This window comes from Pan troglodytes, chromosome 6 (assembly GCF_028858775.2).
Source record: "Pan troglodytes isolate AG18354 chromosome 6, NHGRI_mPanTro3-v2.0_pri, whole genome shotgun sequence".
Lineage (NCBI taxonomy): Eukaryota > Metazoa > Chordata > Mammalia > Primates > Hominidae > Pan > Pan troglodytes.
The window spans coordinates 150,416,916-150,444,574 of NC_072404.2; the positions used below are offsets into that span (position 1 = coordinate 150,416,916).

Here is a 27,659-nt window from a genome sequence, read left to right on the forward strand (position 1 = left end):
GCCATTGGGATTTTGATAGTGATTGTATTGAATGTGTAGATCACTTAGAGTAGTATAGGCATTTTAACAATATTAAGTCTTCTGATCCACCAACAGGGGATGTCTTTCCATTTATTTCAGTCTTCTTTAATTTTTTTATCAATGTTTTATAGTTTTCATTATACAAGTCTTAGTTAGGTTTATTCCTATTTTATTCTTTCTGGTGCTATTGTAAATGGGATATTTTGTAAAATGGGATATTGTAAAAGGGATATCACCTTTTCAGGTAGTTCATTATTAGTATATAGAAACACAATGGATTTTTGTATGCAGATTTTGTAACCTGTAACTTTCTGAGTTTATTGATTAGTTCTCACAGTTGTTTTTTTTTTTTAATGGAGTCCATAGGGTTTTCTATATACATATATAAGATCATGTCCTCTGGAAACAGGGACAATTTTACTTCTTCATTTCCAGTTTACATGCCTTTTCATTCGTTCTCTTGCCTAATTGCTCTGGCTTGGACTTCCAGTATTATGTTGAATAGAAGTGGCAAGGTGAGCATCCTTGCCTTGTTCCTGATCTTAGAGTAAAAGCCTTCAGTTTTTTACCTTTAAGTATGCTGTTAGCTGTGGGCTTTTCATATATGGCCTATATTATGTTGAAGTACTTTCCTTCTATTCTTAGTTTGTTGAGGAAAGGATGTTGAATTTTGTCAGCTGCTTTTTCTCTATTGAGAGGATCATGGATTTTTATCCTTTATTCTGTTTGTATGGTTTATCGAATTAATTGATTTGCATATATTGAACCATACTTGCATCCCAGGGATAAATCCCACTTAGTCATGGTGGGCAATCCTTTTAATGTGTTGTTACATTTAGTTTTCTAGTATTTTCTTGAGAATTTTTGTATCTATGTTCATGAAGGATATTAGCCTGTGGCTTCCTTTTCTTCTGGTATCTTTGTCTAGATCTTTCGTATCAGGTTAATGTGAGCCTCCTAAAATGAACTGAAAGTTCACTCTCCTTCTATTTGAGTTTAAGAAGGATTGGCATTAATTATTCTTTAAACATTTTATAGAATTCACCAATGAAGCCATCTAATCCTGGGCTTTCTTTGTTAAGAGATTTTCGATTACTGGTTAAATCTCCATAATAGTTATAGGCCTGTTCAGACTTTCTATTTATCCAAAATTTAGTCTTGGTAATTTGTATGTTTCTAGGCATTTATCTTTTTCTTCCAGACTATTTAGATTGTTGTTATACCACTGTTCATAACAGTCTCTTATGATTCTTTTTATTTCTGTAGTATCAGCTATGAAGTTTCCTCTTTCATTTTTTATTTTATTTGAGTTTTCTCCATTTTTCATAATTAGTTTAGCTAAGAGTTTGTCAATTTTGGCTTTTCAAAAAACTAATTCTTAGTTTCACTGATTTCTTTCTATTGTTTTTCTATTTTCTATTTTGTTTCTGCTTTGATCTTTGTTTTTCCTTTCTTCTGCTAATTTTGGTCTTAGTTTGTTCTTTTCTATCTCCTCGAGGTATAAAATTAGGTCTTTTTTGAGATCTTTATTCTTTTTTAAATATATACATTTATCACAGTAAATTTCCCTCTTAGTACTGCTTTTGCTATATCCCATTAATTCTGGTATGTTATGTTTTCATTTTTGTCTCAAATTGTTCTTAGTTTCCTTTTTTATTTCTACTTTGACCCAATGATTGTTCAAGATTCTGCGTTTAATTTCTTTACACTTGAGAATGTGAATATTCCAGTTTTCCTTCTGCTATTCATCTAGTTTCACCCCATTACGGTCAGTAATAATACTTGTTTGTTAAATTTGTTAAGGCTTGTTTTGTGGCCTAACATGTGATCTATCCTGGAGAAAGTTCCAGATGTGCTTGAGAAGACCATGTAGCCTGCTGCTGTTGGGTACAATGTTCTGTATATGTCTGTTAGATCCATTTGGTCTATAATGTTGTTCAAGCCCTCTGTTTCCTTACTGATCATCTATGTTGATATTCTATTATTGAAATGAGGTATTGAAGTCTCCTGCTATTATTGTATTGCCGTTTCTCTCTTCGGTTCTATCAATGTTTGCTTTATGTATTTAGGTGCTCTGATGTCGGCTGCATATATATTTGTGATTGTTGTATCTTCCTAGTGGATTGGCCCTTTTATTTGTTATATCTTCCTAGTGGATTGACCCTTTTATCATTACATAATATCTTTCTTTGTCTCTCATGACAGTTTTTTACTTAAAGTCTATTTTATCTGATATAAGTATAGCTATTCTTGCTCTCTTTTAGTTACCATTTTAGCATGGAATATTTTCCCATCCCTTAATTCAGTCTACGTATTTCCTTAAATCTAAAGGGAGTATCTTGTAGATAGATTGTAGTTGGGTCCTCTTTTTTTAATCCATTCAGCCATTCTGTGTCCTTTGATTGAGTTTAGTCCATTTATACTTAAGGTCATTATTGATAGAAGATTTACTATTGCCATTTTGTTGTTTTCTATTAGTCTTATAGTTTTTTTCTCTTTTCTTCTCTTCAAATTATTTCTAATGCTGTCACTACCCACAGAGAACTGACATTTTTATTGAGATGACACAAAAGCAGTATAATAAAAGGTAATGAATAATAACTGGAAAATTCAATGCCACAGGAATATAGTTGGAAGAAAGAATGTACTAATTTTGTAAGCTCCCACTTATAGGTGAGTACAGTACTTACAGGAAAGGTAAATGTATGATTCTTCCCTTATATTTACACATTTTTCAGTCTTGAGTTAGTGCCCCTGCAACCTTCCCTGGTGACTAATATGTTTGTTTCCAGATGCAGAGTATGATTTTGAGCTCGAGTTTGTTTATATAATATTGGATGTGCTCTAATCAATTTCAGTCATTATTACTTGAATGCTCAAATTTTCCCAAACCTCAACAATACAAGACCGATTAAGTTGGCCTGTGTTTTTTGACATGACTCTCATAGTCTTCAGTAACTTTCAGCCATGATAAGATTTCCCAGGCTCATCTTGTACATTTCCTGCACCAGAACTGGAATCTGCCATTTCTCTCAGAAGTCCTGGTTCTTTTCAGTAAAAAGGGATATTTAGATAACATAGCCTAGATGATAGTTATTATTGCGTCTAGGTTTTTTTTTCCAGGGGATTGAGTTAGGAAATATGTGTTTTCATGAGAAAAAATCTTCAGTTCATAATTATATTTCCAGTTCAAATTTAAGATTATAGAACTTATTCTTCCTTATTTTTTATACTTGTATCTCCCTTCTCTTATACTGAAAAAATCTTCATTCCTAATTACTTTAGGGTAAATATTCACCTGCTTCTTCCTTTTCCTATCATATACCCATAATAATGCTACCAATAAAATGACTATTGAATGCAGTTTAACATTTCTTTGTAATTCTTTTTAAGCTTAGTATAAAGTATTTTTTAAAAGGAAAGAGATTATTTTTTCTATGTGGCTATGCTACCAGTCTGACAGTTAAGTGTCTTTGTTTTTGATTATATTAACTTTTAGGAATAACTTCTATTAATTTTTTGTTTTTAAATTATATAACACATTTACATAAGAACATCAAAACCATATAACAGGGAACATTCAAAAAAGTGTTGATTCTACCCCATCCCCCCTTCTGTACCCTGTTTCCTCCCTTGTTCCATGGGTAACCATTTTCATTAATTTTTTTTACTTATTCTTTGTTTTACTTCAAAAATATGAGTGAATAACTACATATTTTCATGTCCCTGTACCTTATACGAAAGGTAGCATACCATCAGCATTGTTCCATATCTAGCTATTTTCACTTACAATACTCTGGAAATCACTGTAGATTTTTCAGTACATAGGGGTTTTCCTTATTTCTGTGTAGTACTCCACAGGGTGGATATATCATAATTTACTCAGTCTGTCCTCTACTGATGGAACATTTGAAAATCGCCTACTTTTTCCAATTAGCACTTTTTTTCCATAGATTCGGGGGGCTATATGTGTGGGCTTGTTACACGTATTTATTGCATAATGCTGGGGTTTGGGCTTCCATTGAACCCATCACCCAAATTGTGAATATAGTGCCCAATAGGTAGTTTTTCAACCCCTCTCCCCCACCTTCCTCCCCCATCTTGGAGTCCCCAGTGCCTGTTGTTTCCATCTTTACATCCATGTGTACCCTTAGTTTAGCTCCCACTTGTAAGTGAGAACATGCGGTATTTGAAAATGATTTACTTTTAAATGTGGTTCTAAATGAGGATAAGAGACAGAAGTGAGATCAAATAAGATAATGTGTAAGTAAATCCTCTATAACTTTGTGCTATAAAATACTATATAAATAATATATATCATGTGTTATCTATCTAGAATACCTTTTAAGAAATTCAGGAATTTATGGTAAATTGGGACATAAACTTGATTTCCTAGCACCAATCAATGTTCTACAGGAGTCTGGAGTCTGTTTTTTGAGGTTGCAGAATCATTCCATGTTGGTTATTTTGGAAACTTTGTAACATCTGATACACATTGAAGAAAGCTTCATCCTTACATGTGCAGAAATATTACAAATGTGCTACTTATGTATATTGCCCTTTTGAAAAAGGAACATAATAACCACTTTTTCCAGAGATATAAACCAATTTTAAATGAAAGCGTCCAAATATTTTAAGAACTTTTATGCAGAAACATGTAGAAGGCATAGCTTCATTCTTTGCTTAAGAAAGCAAGGCCACACCAGTAGTGATGGGTGAAAAATGCGTGAAGCTGACTTTCAGGACAATAAAAGGAAGAACTCCCTAATAATGAGTGCTAATTCTGAGAAGGGTTAGTGGAAAGTAGTTAGTACCTTGTTATAGAAAGGATTCAGCCAGGCCGGGCAGGGTGGCTCATGCCTGTAATCCCAACACTTTGGGAGGCTGAGGCAGGTGTATCACCTGAGGTTGGGAGTTTGAGACCAGCCTGACCAACATGGATAAACCCCATCTCTACTAAAAATACAAAATTAGCCAGGCATGGTGGCACATGCCTGTAATCTCAGCTACTCGGGAGGCTGAGGCAGGAGAATCATTTGAACCCGGGAGGCGGAGGTTGCAGTGAGCTGAGATCGTGCCATTGCACTCCAGCCTGGGCAATAAGAGCAAAACTCCATCTCAAAAAAACAAACAAAACAAAACAAAACACACAAAGGATTCAGCCAAAGCTGGACGACCATCTGCTATGGGACTTAATAAAATAATTCCTGTATTGTGACAAAGATTTAGTTAAATTATTCCTGAGACCTAAAAAATGTGATAAGATTCTAATGGATACTGTCAATTTAACAATTCGTCTTAAGAAAATAAAAACATTTCTAATAAATAGGAAATGGACATTTAAAATATAGTCTGCCAGTCAATGTCTTTGATTTTAAGAAGAATAAGTATATATTAAATAGAAAATACTATTATAAAGCAATTTAAAACATAGACCTTTCAGTATAGATTCCTACTGTGTCAAAATCAAGGCTGATATGAACAACAGTTATGATATATTAATTATTTAAAAATTTGTTTACTTTTATTGTTTCATAAATTTGGTTACCTTCTATGATGGCATAAGTGAAACACATCAAGTCAGTACTGAGAGACCCTTAACTTTCTAACCATATGTGGCAGCCTTCTATATAATTTTAGGAGTTTCCATATTACAAATGAGGAGTTTAAGGCCTACAATGAATTAACCTCAGCCTGTCCTCTTGCCTTTGGCTGTCTTTAAGCTGGATCTAACACAGAAATAAAGATAAGTAAATTTACCTGGAAGGCCATTTTATAAGCACCTTGTAGCTGTATCTGAGAAGCAAAGTAAAATAAAATCCATTGGAACTTAAATTGTGAGTGCAGAGGAGAAATTTTCCAAATGAAACTTAAATTCCTTTTATAGCTGCTGCTGAAAAAGGAAGCATTGTGTTTCAAAATAAGGAAATGTAGAAGTTTCTTTGATTTAAAAGCATTGATACATTTTCTGATTTGCAATGGAAAATATTTGCTTATAGAGAATACAGTAGTACCACTAGGACAAACAATATTTTACAATTAATATAAAAAAGATAAAGCAACTTTAAAAGGTATGTTGTTTAATGAAAAAATATTTTCTAATGCACATTGAATCAGATATTGTGGTAAATATAATAAACTACTTATGTAGTTTCTTAGGCAAAAAAGGAAAATATTTAATGGTAGATAATTAAAATATGCTTAAAAACATAAATATGTGTGTATACACATTACTGTAGTTATAAAAATATGCATGCACACATATATTTGTATGTTTCCTTATTTCCAAAATACAACCCAGAGAGTTTTCTTATTTATCAATCTGTATAGCTTCTTATTTGCTTCTCTTATTGTCTTACTCTGTTTAATGTTGCTACAACAGAATACCTAAAACTGGGTAATTTATAAAGAAAAGAGGTTTATTTAGCTCATAGTTTTGCAGGTGAGGAAGTACAAGAAGCATGATGGTAGCACCTGCTCAGCTTCTGGTGAGGGCTTTTGATGCTACATCATAACATGGCAGAGAAGGTCAAAGGGGAAGTGGACACAGGCAAAGAGGCAAAAACCCAAGGGACATCTTTGCTTTATAATAACCCGCTCTTGTGGGAATGAATCCATCACCACAACTAATCCAGTCTCACAAGAGTGAGAACCCGGTCATTCATAAGGGACCCACCCCCATGACCCAAACACCTCCCGCTAGGCCCTACCTCCCAACACTGGCACATTAGGAATCAAATTTCAACATGAGTTTGGGTGGGGACAAACCATAAGTGCTGAACCATATTATAGTACTTGTCTTACTGTATTAGCTAGAACTTCCAGTATGATACCGAGTAGAAGTGCTATGAGAAGACATCCTTATCCTGTCCTCAAAGCAGGAAAGCATCTAGTTTCTCACCATTATGTATGATGTTAGCTGTAAGGTTTCTGTAGATATCAAGTTGAACAAGATTCCTTCTACTTCGTTAGCTGAGAGTTTTTGTCATGAATATGTGTTGGATTTTGTCAAATGCTTTATGTCAAAAATATATTGATATAATTTTTTTTTCTGCTTTAGCCTGTTAATGTGACAGATTACATCAACTGATTTTTGAATGTTGAAACAACCTGGCATACCTGGAATAAATCCTATTTGGTCATGGTGTATAATTCTTTTTATTCCTTGTTGGACTCAATTTGCTAATATTTTCTCAAAGATTTTTGCACCTGTGTTCATAAGACATATTGGTGTAGTTTTTCTTTCTTACAGTATCTTTGTCTGCTTTTGGTATTAGGATAATGCTAGCCTTTTAGAAAAAGTAAGTGTTCTCTCTGTTTCTATTTTCTGGAACAGATTTTAGAAAACTAGTATTTTTTTTCCTTAAATGGTAGGTAGAATCCACAATAAACCATCTGGGACTTGTGCTTTGTTTTGTAGGGTCACTAATTATCAATTCGATTTCTTTAATTGATATATAGATCTATATATCTATCTATTAGATCTATATCTCTCCCAGTGTGAGTTCTGGTACACTGTGTCTTTCAAGAAGCTGGTATGTTTCATCTAAGCTATAACATTTATGAGGACACAGTTGTTAGTATCCCTTCTTTATCTCTTTAATTTCCATAGCATCAGTAGCAATGACCCCTCTTTTATTTCTGATGTTAGCAAGTTGGGTTCTTTCTTTTTTCTTGGTTAACCTGGCCAGGGATTTATCTATTTTATTGATCTTTTCAAAGCAGCAGCATTGTGTTCATTGATTATTGATTCCCTGTTTTCAGTTTCTCTGATTTTTAAATTACTTCTTTTTTTCTGCTTGCATTACGTCTCTATTTCTCCTTTTTCGGATTTCCTAATGTGGACACTTGGATTGTTCATTTTAAAGCTTTCTTCTTTTCAGATGTATGCATTCAATGCTATAAATTTCCCTCTAAGCACTGCTTGTGCACCATTCTACAAATATTGATAAGTTGTATTTTAAATTTAATTTAGTTAAAATATTTATCTTTGTTCACACTGGACATGGTTATCTATGTAGAAAATATCAAAGAATTTTTTAAAAACCTGAAACTAATAATCATAGAAGGATTTAAAGATAAAAGGTTAATATACAATTGCCTTTCAATATACCAGCCACGAACAACTGGAATTTAAAATTAAAAAAAATACCATCTATGCTAGCACAAAAATTTAAAATACTTGGATTAAAGCTACCAAAATATGTGAAAGATGTATATGAGGAAAATTACAAACTCTGAGGAAAGAAATCAAAGAGGATCTAAATAAATGGAGAGAGAGTTTGTGTTCATAGATAGGAAGATGATATTGTTAAGATGTCAGTTCCTCCTGGCATGATTTTTGACTCAATGTAATTCCAATCAAAATCCCAGAAAGTTATTTTGTGGCTATAGACAAACTAATTCTAAAATTTGTGTGGGTATGTAAAAGACCTGAAATAGCTAACAAAATACTGAAGAAGGACAAAAATCTAAGGACCTACACTACTTGACTTTAAGACTTACTATAAAGCTACACAATTAAAACAGTGCAGTACTAGAGAAAGAACAGACAAATAGACCAATAAAACAAAATACAGAACCCAGAAATATATCCAATATATTTGTCACCGCTGACAAATATAGTCAATGGTGTTTGAAAAAAGAGCAACAAAAATCCCTAGTTAAATGGAGAAATAAGGTCTTTTCAACAAATGTTACTGGAACAATTGGACATCCACAGGCAAAATGTGAACTAGAAGCAACTTTACACCTTTCACGAAAATTAACTCCAAATGAATTATAGACCTAGATGTAAAATACAAAACTATAAAACTCCTAGGGGATAACATAGGAGGAAAGCTAAATTCTCTTGAATTTGGTAATGACTTTTTAGATATGACAAAATCATGATCCATGAAAGAAAAAAATTAGTAGGTCTAAAGATGGTTGAAACCTGAAAAAAAATAAAAATAAAAGATGCTTGCCATCATTTTCATTAGGGAATTGCAGACTAAAACAACAGTGAAATATCATGACACACCTAATTATAATAGCTAAAATCCAAAGTAGTGACAATACTAAATGCCAGTGAGGATGAGGAGCAACAGGAACTCTCCTTCTTTGCTAGTGGGAATGCAAAATGGTACAGCTATTTTGGAAGCCAGTTTGGCAGTTTACAAAGCTAAGCATAGTCTCAACACTTGATCCAGCAATTGCATTCATATAGCAGCTTTATTCATGATTGCCAAAACCTGGAAGCAACCAAAATGTCCTTCAATAGGTGAACGGATAAAGAAACATATGTTCAGACAATAAAATGTTATTCAGTGATTTTTTAAAATGAGCTATCAAACCATAAAAATATATGGCAGAACTTTAATTTATATTACTAAGTGGAAAATGTAAGTCTGAAAAGGCCACATACTATATGATCCCAGCTATATGACACTGGGTTGCCAGAAGTTCTGGGAAAACGAAGGATGAATAGATGGAACACAGAGGAATTTTAGGGCAGTTTAACTACTATTTATGGTACTGTAATGATGGATATATATCATTATAAAGTTGTCAAAACTCATAGAATGTATACCACAAGAGTAAACCCTAAGGTAAACTATAATTTTTAATAATGTATCAGTGTTGTTTAATCAATTGTAACAAATGTACCACATACTATCAGATATCTAATTTACAAATGTACCAGATACTATAATTTAGGAAGTTATGCAGGGAATGGGGGCATGTGTATGGGAACTCTGTACTACCTGCTCAATTTTTCTGTAAACCTAGAACTTTTCTAAAAACATAAATTATATTAATTTTAAAATAATACATAAAAAATACAACCCAGAAATATTTTCTTTCTTGTATTGGCTCTCAAGCAAAAAAACTTGCCTACCACTGCATTAAATGATTACAATTAGAAACAGATTTGTTTGACCCTTTTTTCTTGAGGTACTATGTTTCATATGGTGCTGCATTGCTTTATGTAGAATGGATATAGTGATATAAAAATAAATGAATTTTAAGAGCTAATGATACCTATGACATCTAGGAAACTCCCCTGATATAGCATTTATTCATTAACATATTAACAAATCTTGAGTGCCTACTATATGCCGAGCACTATTTCCACTCTGGTGATACAGCAGTGAGCCAGACAGAAAAAAAAAAATCCTACTTTTCTGGAGCTTACATTCCATTAACACATTCCCAAACCTTTATATCTCTCCACACATTCAACAAAAACCCTCTAAGCTGTCTGGAACTACTAAACCTTTGTAAACTTTCTTCCTCTTCTTCTTTTTTTCCCCCCCAAGACAGAGTTTCACTCTTGTTGCCCAGGCTGGAGTGCAATGGCACGATCTCAGCTCGCTGCAACCTCCGCCTCCTGGGCCCAGGAGATTCTCCTGCCTCAGCCTCCTGAGTAGCTGGGATTACAGGCAAGCGCCACCATGCCCAGCTAATTTTTGCATTTTTAGCAGAGATAGGGTTTCACCATGTTGGTCAGGCTGGTCTCGAACTCCTGACCTCAGGTGATCCACCTGCCCTGGCCTCCCAAAGTACTCGGATTACAGGCATGAGTCACTGCGCCCGGCCACTTCTTATAATTAGAACTTTTCAACCATTCAAATAAGATAAATAAAAGCAACAGTTGAAATTTTAAGATGCCACCAAAACACTGTATAAACCAAAATTATTTTTTTTGTAGTAGCCGAGGCTCTGACAGTTCAGAATCCATTGACTCTCTGACTTACCTTCTCAAGTTAACTTCTCAGGTATGACTGAACATTTTTGCTTATAAGTGGATATGCTGTGTAGGTACTGTTCTTATTGTGACTAATAATCAGGCAAAAAAATTGCAGATATGTAATTATTGTATCATCATTTATTTTCTAACTATGTAGATATTTTAAATCATAGAATTATTTAACTTTAGGGTTTCTTATTCTAACATCCTTGCTTTATAGATGAGAATAGTTAAGATCCATAGAGATGAAATTATTTCTTAAAAGCCATACAACTTGTTAGTGACAGAGGTGGTAGCCTAACATACATCACCTGACTGCTTAATTTATACATTTATTATTCAACTATGTATTGAGCTACAACTATGTATCAGGCACTGGCTGAGTGATGGGGATAGAGCAGTCAACAAAATGAGACAACAGCTTTCCCTTTGTTATCTTACATTCTGGCTGGGGGAGATACAAAATAAAGAAGATAAGTAAAATACATGATGTGTTACATGGGATAAGTGCCTAAAGAGTAAATTAAAGCAGGAGCGGGAATAAAGAGTTTAGGTGGAGATTGCAGTTTGGGATAGAGGCTACCGAAGTGAAAGATAAATACTTAAGAACTCAAAGGAAATGAGGAACAAGCCAAGTAGATACTAGGTATATTAACTGCTTTTTGGTACATAACAACTTTAAAACCTCAGTGGCTTACAACAAACTTTTATTTTCTCACTCATGGGTCTGCCGGTTGGCTCTGTTAGACATGGGTAGGGTCAACTGGTCTTGGATTCAGGCTACAGGTTGAGTTCAGTTATGTTCCACATGTTTCTCATTTGCTTGGGCTAGAGAATACCCAGGCAAGATCCTATGTTGAAAACCCGGAGTACACAAGGTTAAACCAAGCAATATAATCCCTAACACACACTGTTAATAGTCTACCTCAAAACCTCTTTTTCCAGTGACCCAAGTCTATCCGGCAGATTTTCTGTCTTTCAAACTATCACTTGAGACAGTTTTACTAAACGTATCACTTCTACATAATTTGTGTCATCATTCTTCAATTCATTTATTTTTAATAAGTAAAAATTATATATATTTATTGTATATGACACATTGTTTTGAAATATGTACACATTGTGGAATGGTGAAATTGAGCTAATTAATATATTCATTACCTCACATACTTATTTTTGTGGTGAGAACACTGAAAACACTTAAAATCTATTCTTAGCAATTTTCAGTATAATACATTGTTATTAACTATAGTCACAATGATGCACAATAGATCTCTTGAACTTATTCCTCCTATCTAACTGGAATTTTGTATCCTTTGACTAACACCTGCTCAACCCATACCCCTTCACTCCTGCAGCCCCTGGTAACTACCATTCTACTCTCAACTTCTATGAATTCAGCTTTTTTTTTTTAATACTCCACACATAAGTGAGAACATGATCTTTCTGTGCCTGGCTTATCTCACTTAACGTAATGTCCTCCACGTTCATCTATATTACTCCAAGTGAAAAGATTTCCTTCTTTTTAAAGGCTGAATAGTATTTCATCGTGCTACATACCACATTTTCTTTATCCATTTATCTGTTGATGAACACTTAAGTTGATTCCATACACTGGCTATTGTGAATAGCGCTGCTGCAATGACCATGGGAGTGCAGATATCTCTTTGACATACTGACTTCCTTTCCTGTAAGATATAGACTCAGTGGTGGGATTGCTAGTTTAGATGATAGTTCTATTTTTAATTTTTTGAGGAACTTCCATACTGTTTTCCATAATGGCTGTACTAATTTATATTCCCACCAACAGTGTACAGGGGTTCCTTTTCTCCACATCTCCAACACTAATTATCTTTTTTTTTTATAACAGCCACTCTAACAGGCATGAGGTAATATCCATATGTGGTTTTAACATGCATTTCTCTGATGATTAGTGATGTAGGGCATTTTTAAATATACCTGTTGGCCATTTGTATTTGTTCTTTTGACAAGTATCTATTCAGAGCCTTTGCCCATTTTTTAATCAGGTTATTTGTTTTCTTACTATTGAGTTCCTGATATATTTTGGATATTAACCCCTTATCGGATGTATGGTTTGCAAATATTTTCTCCCATCCCATTAGATGTCTCATCATTCTGTTGATTGTTTCATTGGCTGTACAAAGGCTTTTTAGTTTGATGTAATCCCGTGTATCTGTTTTTGCTTTTGTTGCCTGTGTTTTCAAGTTCATATCCAAAAAAATCATTGCCCAGACCAATGTCATCGAGCCTTTCCCCTATACTTTTTTCAGTAGTTTTATAGTTTCAAGTCTTACATTTAAGTCTTTAATCCAATTTTAGTTGATTTTTGTACATAGTGTGAGATGAGTCTAATTTCATTATTTTGCATGTGGATATCTTATTGTCCTAACAGCATTTATTGAAGATACTGTCCTTTTCACATCGTGTGTTCTTCGCACTTCTGTCAAAAGTCAATTGACTATAAATGCACAGATTTATTTTGGGGCTATTTCATTCTATTGGTTTATGTGTCTGTTTTTAAGCCAGTACCATACCATTTTGATTTCTGTAGTTTTATAGTATATTTTAAAGTCAGAAAGTGTGAGCTTCCAGCTTTGTTCATGTAGCTCAAGACTGTTTTGGCTAGTTCGGCTCCTTTGTGGTTCTATATGAATTATAGAATTTGTTTTCTATTTCTCTGAAAAATCCCATTGGAATTTTGATAGAGATTGTATTGAATCTGTAGATCACTTTGGGTAGTATGGACAATTTGACAATATTAATTATTCTGATCCATGAGCACAAGATATCTTTCCATTTCTTCATAGAAGACATTCCATGTCTTCTTCTATTTCTTTTATCAATGTTTTATCATTGTCAGTATACAGGTCTTTCACTTCCTTGGTTAAATTTATTCCTACTTATTTTTTTGTAGATATTATAAATGGAATTATGTTCTTGATTTCTTTTTTGTTTTTTAGATAGTTATTAATTATACTTTGTATAGAATCACTACTGATTTTGTATGTTGATTTTTTATCCTTCAACTTTACTGAAATTTTAAATTCTGTTCTTTGATGGGAGTTTTCTATATATAAGATCATGTTGTCTGCAAACAAGGACAATTTAACTTCTTCCTTTTACTCTTGTCTAATTGCTCTGGCTAGGACTTCAGTACTGTGTTGAATAGAAGTGGTAAAAGTGGGCATCATTGTCTTGTTCCTGATCTTAGAGGAAAAGCTTTCAAGTTTTCACCATGGGGTATGATATTAGCTTTGGGTTTGTCATAGATGGCCTTTATTGTATTGAGGTACATGCATTTTATACCTTATTTTTGGAGCATTTTTATCATGAAAGGATGTTGAATTCTATCAAATGCTTCCTTCTGCATATATTGAGATGATCATAGGGTTTTTGTCCTTCATTCTGCTAATATGATGTATCACATTTATCAATTTGCATATGTTGAACCATCCCTGTATTCCTGGGATGAATCTCACTTGATCATGATGAATAATCTTTTATTGTGCTGCTAGATTTGGTTTGTTAGTATTCTGTTGAAGATTTTTGCATCTATGCTTCTCAGGGATATTGGTCTGTTATCTTTTTCTTGTAGTTTACTTGTCTGGCTTTGGTATCAGATAAATGCTGGCTTCATTAAATGAATTTGGAAATATTCCCTCTTCTTCAATTTTTTGTAAGAGTTTAAGAAGGATTCATATTAGTTCCTCTTTAAATGTTTAGTAGAATTCAGCAGTCAAACCATCAGGTCTTTGGCTTTTCTTTGATGGGAAACTTTTTATTTCTAATTTAATCTCTTTACCCATTATTCATCTATTCAGATGTTCTGCTTCTTCATGATTCAGTCTTGGTAGGTTATACGTAGCAAGGAATTTATTTATTTCTTCTAGGTTATCTAATTTGTTGGCATATAATTGTTTATAATGGTAGTCTTTTATGATCCTATTTCTGTGGTGTCGGTTATAATGTCTCATCTTTCTTTTCTGACTTTATCTGAGTCTTCTCTCTCTCTCTTCTTAGTCTAGCTATAGATTTGTCCATTTTGTTTCTTTTTTTAAAAACAAAAAACCATTTCATTGGTCTTTCCTATTGTTTTTCTAGTCCCTATTTATTTTTGCTCTGATATTATTTTCTTCTTTCTGCTAACTCCATGCTTAGTTTGTTCTTCTTTTCCTAGTTCCTTGAAGTGTAACACTAGGTTGTGTATTTCAGAACTTGTTTTTCCTTTTTTTTCAGCCCCAGCTCAAAAGATCTTCTTTTTTGTTGTAGGTGTTTATTGATATGAACTTCCCTCTTAGAACTGCTTTTGCTGCATCTGATAAGTTTTGATATGTTGTATTTCCATTTTTGTTTGTCTCAAGATATTTTTAAATTTCTGTTTTAATTTCTTTACTGACCCATTGGCTGTTCAGGAGTGTATTATTTAATTTCCATGTTCTTGTGAATGTGTCACTATTTTTCTGTTATATTTTCCTAATTACCCACTATCCAGTCACAAAAGCAATGACTATGACATAGTTTAGGTTTTGTTAGGACAGCATCTTACTTCTGCATATCAATTTCTGTAGTTTTCAGATTTTAATGCATAACACCCTCAGACTATCAATGGCTTACAATAGCAAACATGTTTTTTCTTGTTCATGAATCTGAAGGTCAGCAGTGGCTCTACTGAACTTATCAGAAATCAGCCAAACTTAGCTCCTAATTGTGGGTTGGGTTCAGGTTTATTTCACCTTTCTTTCTTCACCTAGACCAGCAGCCAGCTAGGGCATATTTTGCTCATGGTCAATCACAAGAGTTCAAGAGGGCAAGACAAACCATGCAAATCTATTTAAAGCCTCTGATTAACATTCCACTGGCCAAATTAAGACATATGTCCAAATTCAACATCAATGGGGTGGGGAAGGATAATTATATAATAGTGAACATTTAGGAACAATCCAGGGGTATCTTTTCCCAGGCCAGGAGTACTAAAAGTGCAGTGGCCCTGAGGAAGGAGCATGTCTGTCATTTTCTAGGAAGACCAAGGAAGCTAATGTGGCTAGAGAAGAATGAACAAGAAGAACAATGGTAAAACATGAAATCAGATAGGCTTTGAAGGTTGCAGGAGCAGGTCATGTAAAGCCTGGTAGGCTTCGGACTTCAGTTTTTGCTCTGAGTTTGGAGATCTTTGATCAGAGGAATGACATGATCTGCCTCAAGTGGTTAGTAGGGTTACCTTGGCTGTTGTGTTAAGAGTACAATGATGACCCATAAGGGAGACCAATTAGGGGGCTCTTATAATAACCCAGGCAAGATAAAAGTGGTGGCTGCACCAAGGTGATACTAGTAGAGGGAATGAGAAGTGATTAGATTTTAGATATATTTTTAAGATAGTGTTAAGAGAATTTGCTGATGACATGTTTATAAGATTGAAAAATAGAAAGGAAAGAAGGTGGTCTCCAGAATTTGGGACCTGAGCATCTGGAGATTAGAGTTTCCATTCCATGAGGACAATGGTAAAATAGTTAACTTAATTTTGTTCTCTAGCTACTAAACCATATTTTGAAGATGTATTAGGACTCTCTCCATTGCAAGAGGCAAAAAATCCTTCCAAAATGGCTTAGTCAAAAGGGAAACTTGTTGGATTACTAAATAAAAAGTCTAGGGACAAGGCTGGCTTTTGTCATGGCTTAAATGAGGGGCTCAAATGATGTCATTAAGATCCTGGAGGGTTTTTTCTCCTGCTTTCATCTCATTTCTGCCTTTTCTTCATTGGTTCCATTCTCAGACAGACTTTCTTCTCTTGGTGTTAAAATGACTATAGAAATCCAGCCTCACATCCTCACTATACTAAGTCTGGTTGAGACATCCTCCTATATAGTAGTTCTCTCAAAAATGCAGATATTGACATTTTTAACAAAGAGGTGAAAGATCTGTTCAGTGAAAACTGTAAAATGTTCATGAAATTGAAGACACAAATAAATGGAAAGTATTTTGTGTTCGTGAATCAGAAGAATTAATATTGTCAAAATGTCTATACTACCCAAAGCTCTCTACAAATTCAATGCAATACCTATTTCAATGACATTTTTCACAGAAATAGAACAAACAGTACTAAAATTTGTATAGAACCACAAAAGAGCCTGAATAGCTAAAGCAAACTTGAGCAAGAACAACAAAGCTGGAGGCATCACACTTCCTGATTTTAAAATATGTTACAAAGCTACAATAACCAAAAGTATATGATACTGGCATATGAACAGACACGCAGCACAGTGGAGCAAAATAGAAAGCCCAGAAGTAAAACCATGCATATACAGTCAGCTGATCTTTGACAAGGGTGCTAAGAATACACAATGAAGAAAGGATAGTCTCTTGAAAAAATAGTGTTGGTGGCTGAGTATGGTGGCTCACACCTGTAATCCCAACACTTTCAGAGGCCAAGGCAGGAGAATCACTTGAGCTTAGGAGTTCGAGACCAGCCTGGGCAACAGAGTGAGACCCCACCTCTACAAAAAATAAGAAAATTATCTGGGCATGGTGGCTCACGCCTATAGTCCCAGCTTCTCAGGAGGCTGAGGTGGGAGGATCAATGAGCCTGGGAGGTCAAGGCTGCAGTAAGTCATGATTGGGCCACTGCACTCGAGCCTGAGCAACAGAATGAGACCCTGTATCAAAGAAACAAAAATGGTGTTGGGAAACTGGATATATACATAAAACAGAATGAAATTGGACCTTTATACTATACACAAAAAGTCAACTGAAGATGGGCTAAACACTTAAACGTAAGACCCGAAACCATAAAACTCCTAGAAGAAACATAGGGGAAAGCACCATGACATTGATCTTGACAATAATTTCATGGCTATAACACCAAAAGCATAGACAACAAAAACAAACTTAAACAAGTGGGACTATAACAAACTAAAAAGCTTCTGTACAACAAAGAAAATATTTAATAGCAGGAAAAGGCAACCTATGGAATAGAAGAAAATACTTGCAAATCATATATCTGAATAGGGGGTAATCTCCAAAATTTTTAAGGAACTCCTACAACTTAATAGCAAAAGAACCCACTAAGCTGATTTTAAAATGGGCTAAGTACTTGAATAGACATTTCTCCAAGGAAGACATATAAATGGCCAACAATTATATGAAAAGTTGTTCAACATCACTAATCATCAGAGAAATTCAAATCAAAACCACAATGAGATATCATCTCACACCTGCCTGGTCAAAAAATTAAAAAATTGTGTTTGCAAGGATGTGGAGAAAATGAAGCCTTTATACATTGTCAGTGAGAATGTAAATTGGTACAGCAATTATGGAAAACAATATGGAGTTTCCTCAAAAAAATTTAAAAGTGAATTACCATATGATACAGTAATCACCCTTCTGGTATTTATCCAAAAGAATGGAAATCCAGATGCTAAAGAGATATTAGCATTCCCATGTTTATTGCAGTACTATTCACAATAGCCAAGATGCAGAAACAAGTGTCTATCAATGGATGAATGGATAAAAAAGATGAGGGGGGATTTTAGAGCCAAGATGGCCGAACAGGAACAGCTCCAGTCTACAGTTCCCAGTGTGAGCGACGCAGAAGACAGGTGATTTCAGCATTTCCAACTGAGGTACAGGGTTCATCTCACTGGGGATGTCGGACAGTGGGTGCAGGACAGTGGGTGCAGTGCACCGAGCATGAGCCGAAGCAGGGCGAGGCATTGCCTCACCCAAGAAGTGCAAGGGGTCAGGGAATTCCCTTTCCTAGTCAAAGAAAGGGGTGACAGATGGCACCTGGAAAATCGGGTCACTCCCACCCTAATACTGCGCTCTTCCAACGGTCTTAGCAAACAGCACACCAGGAGATTATATCCTGCGCATGGCTCAGAGGGTCCTACACCCATGGAGCCTCGCTCATTGCTAGCACAGCAGTCTGAGATCAAACTGCAAGGCGACAGCAAGGCTGGGGGACGGACGCCCACCATTGCCGAGGCTTGAGTAGGTAAACAAAGCGGCCAGGAAGCTCGAACTGGGTTGAGCCCACCGCAGCTCAAGGAGGCCTGCCTACCTCTGTAGATTCCACCTCTCGGGGCAGGGCATAGCCAAACGAAAGGCAGCAGAAACCTCTGCAGACTTAAATGTCCCTGCCTGACAGCTTTGAAGAGAGTAGTGGTTCTCACAGCATGCAACTGGAGATCTGAGAACGGGCAGACTGCCTCCTCAAGTGGGTCCCTGACCCCTGAGTAGCCTAATTGGGAGGCACCCCCCAGTAGGGGCAGACTGACACCTCACATGGCCCGGTACTCCTCTGAGACAAAACTTCCAGAGGAACAATCAGGCAGCAGCATTTGCTGTTCACCAATATCCGCTGTTCTGCAGCCTCCGCTGCTGATACCCAGGCAAACAGGGTCTGGAGTGGACCTCCAGCAAACTCCAACAATCCTGCAGCTGAGGGTCCTGACTGTTAGAAGGAAAACTAACAAACAGAAAGGACATCCACACCAAAACCCCATCTGTTCATCACCATCATCAAAGACCAAAGGTAGATAGAACCACAAAGATGGGGAAAAAACAGAGCAGAAAAACTGGAAACTCTAAAAATCAGAGCGCCTCTCCTCCTCCAAAGGAACGCAGCTCCTCACCAGCAACGGAACAAAGCTGGATGGAGAATGACTGACGAGTTGAGAGAAGAAGGCTTCAGACAATCAAACTACTCCAAGCTAAAGGAGGAAGTTCGAACCCATGGCAAAGAAGTTAAAAACCTTGAAAAAAAATTAGACGAATGGCTAACTAGAATAACCAATGCAGAGAAGTCCTTAAAGGACCTGATGGAGCTGAAAACCATGGCACAAGAACTACGTGATGAATGCACAAGCCTCAGTAGCCGATTCGATCAACTGGAAGAAAGGGTATCAGTGATGGAAGATCAAATGAATGTAATGAAGTGAGAAGAGAAGTTTAGAGAAAAAAGAATAAAAAGAAACCAACAAACCTCCAAGAAATATGGGACTATGTGAAAAGACCAAATCTACGTCTGCTTGGTGTACCTGAAAGTGACGGGGAGAATGGAACCAAGTTGGAAAACACTCTGCAGGATATTATCCAGGAGAACTTCCCCAATCTAGCAAGGCAGGCCAACATTCAAATTCAGGAAATACAGAGAACACCGCAAAGACACTCCTCGAGAAGAGCATCTCCAAGACACATAATTGTCAGATTCACCAAAGTTGAAATGAAGGAAAAAATGTTAAGGGCAGCCAGAGAGAAAGGTCGGGTTACCCACAAAGGGAAGCCCATCAGACTAACAGCTGATCTCTCGGCAGAAACTCTACAAGCCAGAAGAGAGTGGGGGCCAATATTCAACATCCTTAAAGAAAAGAATTTTCAATCCAGAATTCCATATCCGGCCAAACTAAACTTCATAAGTGAAGGAGAAATAAAATACCTTACAGACAAGCAAATGTTGAGAGATTTTTGTCACCAGCAGGCCTGCCCTAAAAGAGCTCCTGAAGGAAGCACTAAACATGGAAAGGAACAACCAGTACCAGCCACTGCAAAAACATGCCAAATTGTAAGGACCATCGATGCTAGGAAGAAACTGCATCAACTAACTAGCAAAATAACCAGCTAACATCATGACAGGATCAAATTCACACATAACAATATTAACCTTAAATGTAAATGGGCTAAATGCTCCAATTAAAAGACAGACTGGCAAATTGGATAAAGGGTCAAGACCCATCAGTGTGCTGTATTCAGGAAACCCATCTCATGTGGAGACACAAATAGGCTCAAAATAAAGGGATGGAGGAAGATCTATCAAGCAAATGAAAACAAAAAAAGGCATGGGTTGCAATCCTAGTCTCTGATAAAACAGACTTTAAACCAACAAAGATCAAAGGCGACAAAGAAGGCCATTACATAATGGTAAAGGGATCAATTCAACAAGAAGAGCTAACTATCCTAAATATATATGCACCCAATACAGGAGCACCCAGATTCATAAAGCAAGTCCTTAGAGACCTACAGAGACTTAGACTCCCACACAATAATAATGGGAGACTTTAACACCCCACTGTCAACATTAGACAGATCAACAAGACAGAAAGTTAACAAGGATATCCAGGAACTGAACTCAGCTCTGCACCAAGCGGATGTAATAGACATCTACAGAACTCTCCACCCCAAATCAACAGAATATACATTCTTTTCAGCACCACACCACACCTATTCCAAAATTGACCACATAGTTGGAAGTAAAGCACTCCTCAGCAAATGTAAAAGAACAGAAATGATAACAAACTGTCTCTCAGACCACAGAGCAATCAAACTAGAACTCAGGATTAAGAAACTCATTCAGAACTGCTCAACTGCATGGAAACTGAACAACCTGCTCCTGAATGACTACTGGGTACATAACGAAATGAAGGCAGAAATAAAGATGTTCTTTGAAACCAACGAGAACAAAGACAAAACATACCAGAATCTCTGGGACACATTCAAAGCAGTGTGTAGAGGGAAATTTATAGCACTAAATGCCCACAAGAGAAAGCAGGAAATATCTAAAATTGACACCCTAACATCACAATTAAAAGAACTAGAGAAGCAAGAGCAAACACATTCAAAAGCTAGCAGAAGGCAAGAAATAACTAAGATCAGAGCAGAACTGAAGGAAATAGAGACACAAAAAACCCTTCAAAAAATCAATGAATCCAGGAGCTGGTTTTTTGAAAACGTCAACAAAATTGATAGACCGCTAGCAAGACTAATAAGAAAAGAGAGAAGAATCAAATAGACGCAATAAAAAATGACAAAGGGGATATCACCACCAATGCCACAGAAATACAAACTACCATCAGAGAATACTATAAACACCTCTATGCAAATAAACTAGAAAATCTAGAAGAAATGGACAAATTCCTCGACACATACACCCTCCCAAGACTAAACCAGGAAGAAGTTGAATCTCTGAATAGACCAATAACAGGCTCTGAAATGGAGGCAATAATTAATAGCTTACCAACCAGAAAAAGTCCAGGACCAGATGGATTCACAGCCGAATTCTACCAGATGTACAAGGAGGAGCTGGTACCATTCCTTCTGAAACTATTCCAATCACTAGAAAAAGAGGGAATCCTCCCTAACTCATTTTATGAGGCCAGCATCATCCTGATACCAAAGCTTGGCAGAGATACCACAAAAAAAGAGAATTTTAGACCAATATCCTTGATGAACATTGATGCAAAAATCCTCAATAAAATACTGGCAAACCGAATCCAACAGCACATCAAAAAGCTTATCCACCATAATCAAGTGGGCTTCATCCCTGAGATGCAAGGCTGGTTCAACATACGCAAATCAATAAACGTAATCCAGCATATAAACAGAACCAACGACAAAAACCATATGATTATCTCAATAGATGCAGAAAAGGCCTTTGACAAAATTTGACAACGCTTCATGCTAAAAACTCTCAATAAATTAGGTATTGATGGGACGTATTTCAAAATAATAAGAGCTATCTATGACAAACCCACAGCCAATATCATACTGAATGGGCAAAAACTGGAAGCATTCCCTTTGAAAACTGGCACAAGACAGGGATGCCCTCTGTCACCACTCCTATTCAACATAGTGTTGGAAGTTCTGGCCAGGGCAATCAGGCAGGAGAAAGAAATAAAGGGTATTCAATTAGGAAAAGAGGAAGTCAAATTGTCCCTGTTTGCAGATGACATGATTGTATATCTAGAAAACCCCATCGTCTCAGCCCAAAATCTCCTTAAGCTGATAGGCAACTTCAGCAAAGTCTCAGGATACAAAATCAATGTGAAAAATTCACAAGCATTCTTATACAGCGATAACAGACAGAGAGCCAAATCATCAGTGAACTCCCATTCACAACTGCTTCAAAGAGAATAAAATACCTAGGAATCCAACTTACAAGAGACGTGAAGGACCTCTTCAAGGAGAACTACAAACCACAGCTCAATGAAATAAAAGAGGATACAAACAATGGAAGAACATTCCATGCTCATGGGTAGGAAGAATCAATATCGTGAAAATGGTAAATTTTCACCATTTTCATCGTGAAAATGGCAGAAATTACCACACTGCCCAAGGTAATTTGTAGATTCAATGCCATCCCCATCAAGTTACCAATGACTTTCTTCACAGAATTGGAAAAAACTACTTTAAAGTTCATATGGAACCAAAAAAGAGCCCGCATTGCCAAGTCAATCCTAAGCCAAAAGAACAAAGCTGGAGGCATCACACTACCTGACTTCAAACTATACTACAAGGCTACAGTAACCAAAACAGCATGGTACTGGTACCAAAACAGAGAGATAGACCAATGGAGCAGAACAGAGCCCTCAGAAATAATGCAGCATAACTACAACTATCTGATCTTTGACAAACCTGACAAAAACAAGAAATGGGGAAAGGATTCCCTATTTTTAAATGGTGCTGGGAAAACTGGCTAGCCATATGTAGAAAGCTGAAACAGGATCCCTTCCTTACACCTTATACAAAAATTAATTCAAGATGGATTAAAGACTTAAATGTTAGACCTAAAACCATAAAAACCCTAGAAGAAAACCTAGGCAATACCATTCAGGACATAGGCATGGGCAAGGACTTCATGTCTAAAACACCAAAAGCAATGGCAACAAAAGCCAAAATTGACAAATGGGATCTAATTAAACTAAAGAGCTTCTGCACAGCAAAAGAAACTACCATCAGAGTGAACAGGCAACCTACAAAATGGGAGAAAATTTTTGCAATCTAGTCATCTGACAAAGGGCTAATATCTAAAATCTACAATGAACTCAAACAAATTTACAAGAAAAAAACAAACAACCCCATCAAAAAGTGGGCGAAGGATATGAACAGACACTTCTCAAAAGAAGACATTTATGTAGCCAAAAGACACATGAAAAAAATGCTCATCATCACTGGCCATCAGAGAAATGCAAATCAAAACCACAATGAGATACCATCTCACACCAGTTAGAATGGCAATCATTAAAAAGTCAGGAAACAACAGGTGCTGGAGAGGATGTGGAGAAATAGGAACACTTTCACACTGTTGGTGGGAGTGTAAACTAGTTCAACCATTGTGGAAGTCAGTGTGGCAATTCCTCAGGGATTTAGAACTAGAAATACCATTTGACCCAGCCTTCCCATTACTGGGTATATACCCAGAGGATTATAAAACATGCTGCTATAAAGACACATGCACACGTATGTTTATTGCGGCACTATTCACAATAGCAAAGTCTTGGAACCAACCCAAATGTCCAACAATGATAGACTGGATTGAGAAAATGTGGCACATATACACCATAGAGTACTATGCAGCCATAAAAAATGATGAGTTCATGTCCTTTGTAGGGACATGGATGAAGCTGGAAACCATCGTTCTCAGCAAACTATCACAAGGACAAAAAACCAAACACCGCATGTTCTCACTCATAGGTGGGAATTGAACAATGAGAATACATGGACACAGGAAGGGGAACATCACACACCGGGGCTTGTTGTGGAGTGGGGGAGGGGGGAGGGATAGCATTAGGAGATATACCTAATGTTAAATGACAAGTTAACAGGTGCAGCACACCAACATGGCACATGTATACATATGTAGCAAACCTTCACGTTGTGCATATGTACCCTAAAACTTAAAGTGTAATAAAAATAAAAAATAAAAATAAAATTAAAAAAAATTTCAAAACAAAAAAGATGAGGGGTGTGTGTATATGTATGTGTGTGTACATACTGGAATATCATTTAGTCTTTGAACCTGGAGGACATTATGCCCCGTAAAATAAGCCAAACACAGAAAGACAAATATTACATGATCTCACTTTTATGTGAAATCTAAAAAAGTGGACCTAATAGAGAATAGAAGGGTCATTACCAGGGGTCGGGGAGATGTTAGTCAAGGGTATAAACTTGCAGTTGTAGCCGGGCATGGTGGCTCATGCCTGTAATCCCAGCACTATGGGAGGCCGATGCAGGTGGATCACGAGGTCAGAAGTTCAAGACCAGCCTGGCCAACATAGTGAAACCCCGTCTCTACTAAAAATACAAAAAAAAATTAGCTGGGTGTGGTGGTGGGTGCCCGTAATCCCAGCTACGTAGGAGGCTGAGGCAAGGAAAATCACTTGAACTTGGGAAGTGCAGGTTGCAGTGAGTTGAGACTGCGCCACTGCACTCCAGCCCAAGTGACAGTGCAAGACTCCGTCTCAAAATAAATAAATAAATAAATAAATGAACCTTGCAGTTGTAAGAGTGTAGCAGGAAGAGCCGCAGACAAAACCCCTCAGACACCAAGTTAAAGAAGGAAGGGGTTTATTCAGCTGGGAGCATTGGCAAGACTCCTGTCTCAAGAGCCGAGCTCCCCGAGTGAGCAATTCCTGTCCCTTTTAAGGGCTCACATCTCTAAGGGGGTCTGCATGATAGGGTCATGACCGATTGAGCAAGCAGGGGGTACGTGACTGGGGGCTACATACACCGGTAATTAGAAAGAAGCTGAACAGGACAGGGATCTTCACAGTGCCTTTTTTATGCAAATAACCGATTAGGTCAGGGGTCGATCTTTAACTACCAGGCCCAGGGTGCGGCGCCAGGCTGTTTGCTTGTGGATTTCATTTCTGCCTTTTAGTTTTTACTTCTTCTTTCTTTGGAGGCAGAAATTGGGCATAAGACAATATGAGGGGTGGTCTCCTCCCTTAAGATGAATACATTTTGAAGACCTAATGTACAATGTGGTGATTATAGTTAATAATATTGTATTGTATACTTGAAATTTGCTAAGAGAATGGGTCTTAAGTATTCTCATCACGAAAAGCAAAATAAGTGGTAACTATGTGAGGTGATACGTGTGTTAATTAGCTTGATTGTGGTAATAATTTCAAAATGTATCCTTAAAACATCATGTACACCTTAAATATATACAATTTTTATTTGTCAGTTTAGACCTCAATAAAGCTAGAGGGAAAAAAGCAAAGATGATTCTTATCAGGCTGGTTTAGACATGTGTCAACCCATAAATCACTCACTGTGACTAACAGGATAGACTGTGCTGATCGGCATCAGCCTGGGTTATTTGACAAACCCTCATAGGATTCACCCAGACTTCAAGAACTGAGAGTGGGTAGGATTAAATTCTCTAACAAAATTAAAGACAGTTGCCAGAAGAAGAGGGAATGGGTTCTGGGGACATGAACAACAAATTTGGACAAAGTCCAAATTCAAAAAAATTTTAAACAATCACATAGCACAAGAACAAGTGTTTTACCTCCTCCCATATTCTCTCCTGTGCCATCACATTCTCCCTTTCCCTCCATTTGCCAATCTTTCCCTCTCTCCTCTCTCCACTCTCAATACTTTAAAGGATTATACTCAAATATTCCTGTGGGTTTGTTAAAATACCATGCAAGTCTTTATTTCACAAACACCTTCTCTTTCCAAGTTATGTATATCAGGACACTCATGGATAAATATTCATACCCATGCCCACAATTCAGGCAGTTATACATACACACACACCCTCTGGAGTAAAAAATAACAGTAAAAAGAACAAGTTTGTATTCTGTGTGATCATTTTCAAAAACTAAATGAATCCCTACAATGGTCAGATATTGATTATGTGCTGTATTTTGAGTATAGGCATCTTTATCAAGATATTTTTCTAGCATTATAAAAATGTTAACTTTTAAAGAATAAACAGATGAAACATAATACCAATTAAATTCTAACTTTTAAAAATTAAACTTTTAATTTTGATTAACTTGCTGTTGTAAGAAATAATTCAGAGAGATGCCAGGGACCCTGTTTTCTGTTTCCCCTAATGGTAACATCTTACAAAATTACAGTGCCATGTTACAATAAGGCTATTTATATTCATGCAGTCAAAATGCTGACCATTTCCATGATCATAAGGATCCCTCATATTGCCCTCTTAAAGCCATACCCACTCCCTCCTGTCCTTACCTTGCAGTTATCCCCTGGCAACCACAAATCTGTTCCGCATTTCTGTAAATGCATCATTCACAAATGTTTTTTCACATCCCTGTGAAATCACACAATATGTAACGTGCTGGGATTGGCTTTTATCAGTTGGCATACTTCTTGGAATACTTATCCCCCACCCCCAAGTTGATGCATACATCCATAGTTTCTTCCTTTTTATTTCTGTGCAGTATTCCGTGATATGGATTTACCACAGCCTATTTAACCATTCACCTGTTGAAGAACATGTGGGTTGTTTTCAGTTTGGGGCCATTATGAACATAACATTAGTGTACAGGTTTATGTGAAATAAGTCTTCATTTCCCTGAGATAAAAACCCAGGAGTTCAATTGGTAGGTGGTATGGTAGTTATGGTACATACATGTTTAATTCTTTAATTGACTGCCAAACTGTTTTCCAAAATGGATGTACAATTTTCCCTTCCCAAGAACAGTTTATGAGTAATCCATTTTCTGTGCATCCTCACCAAAATTTGGTATTGTCACTATTTTCTATTTTAGCCATTCTGACAAGTGCGTTATCTCATTGTGGTTTTAATTTGCATTTCCATAACAGTTAAACGATGTTGAATATCTTTTCACATGCTTATTTGCCTGGCCCCCTGCTTAGCCTTCACTGACACTACCTTGAAAAAGGGGTTGGGGCGCTCCCACTGGGCTTGTGTTGGCATGGGTGGGTGTGGGAGTCACAGTCATTTCTGTGGTGTTAGGCTGGAGTAGAACAGTTAACTATCTAAAAGGTTTTGGTCTCTTTAGGCTGTCCCTCTCCTGGTCCTTGGGCTAGAAGGAACAGGCTTATGTAGGGATTTTTAAAAATTGCATTCACTGGCATTTCTGGGTTGCTGGCCTCTCCAGCTTTAAAGCGA

At 36.5% G+C, this 27,659-nt stretch overlaps 1 protein-coding gene across 18 annotated transcripts in view; it reads left to right on the forward strand.

Annotated features, from left to right (window-relative positions):
* Positions 1-27,659, forward strand: part of AGBL3 (AGBL carboxypeptidase 3) — a 148,859-nt gene that overhangs the window by 61,801 nt on the left and 59,399 nt on the right. For 13 of the 18 annotated variants that reach the window (XM_016958178.3, XM_016958179.3, XM_063815607.1 and 10 more), the window contains one exon: positions 10,715-10,781. The exons of the other annotated variants lie outside the window; for them this stretch is intronic. In XM_016958178.3, coding sequence (XP_016813667.3) covers positions 10,715-10,781 — 67 coding nt within the window. The remainder of the gene's footprint in view (positions 1-10,714; positions 10,782-27,659) is intronic. 18 annotated transcript variants of the gene reach the window in all.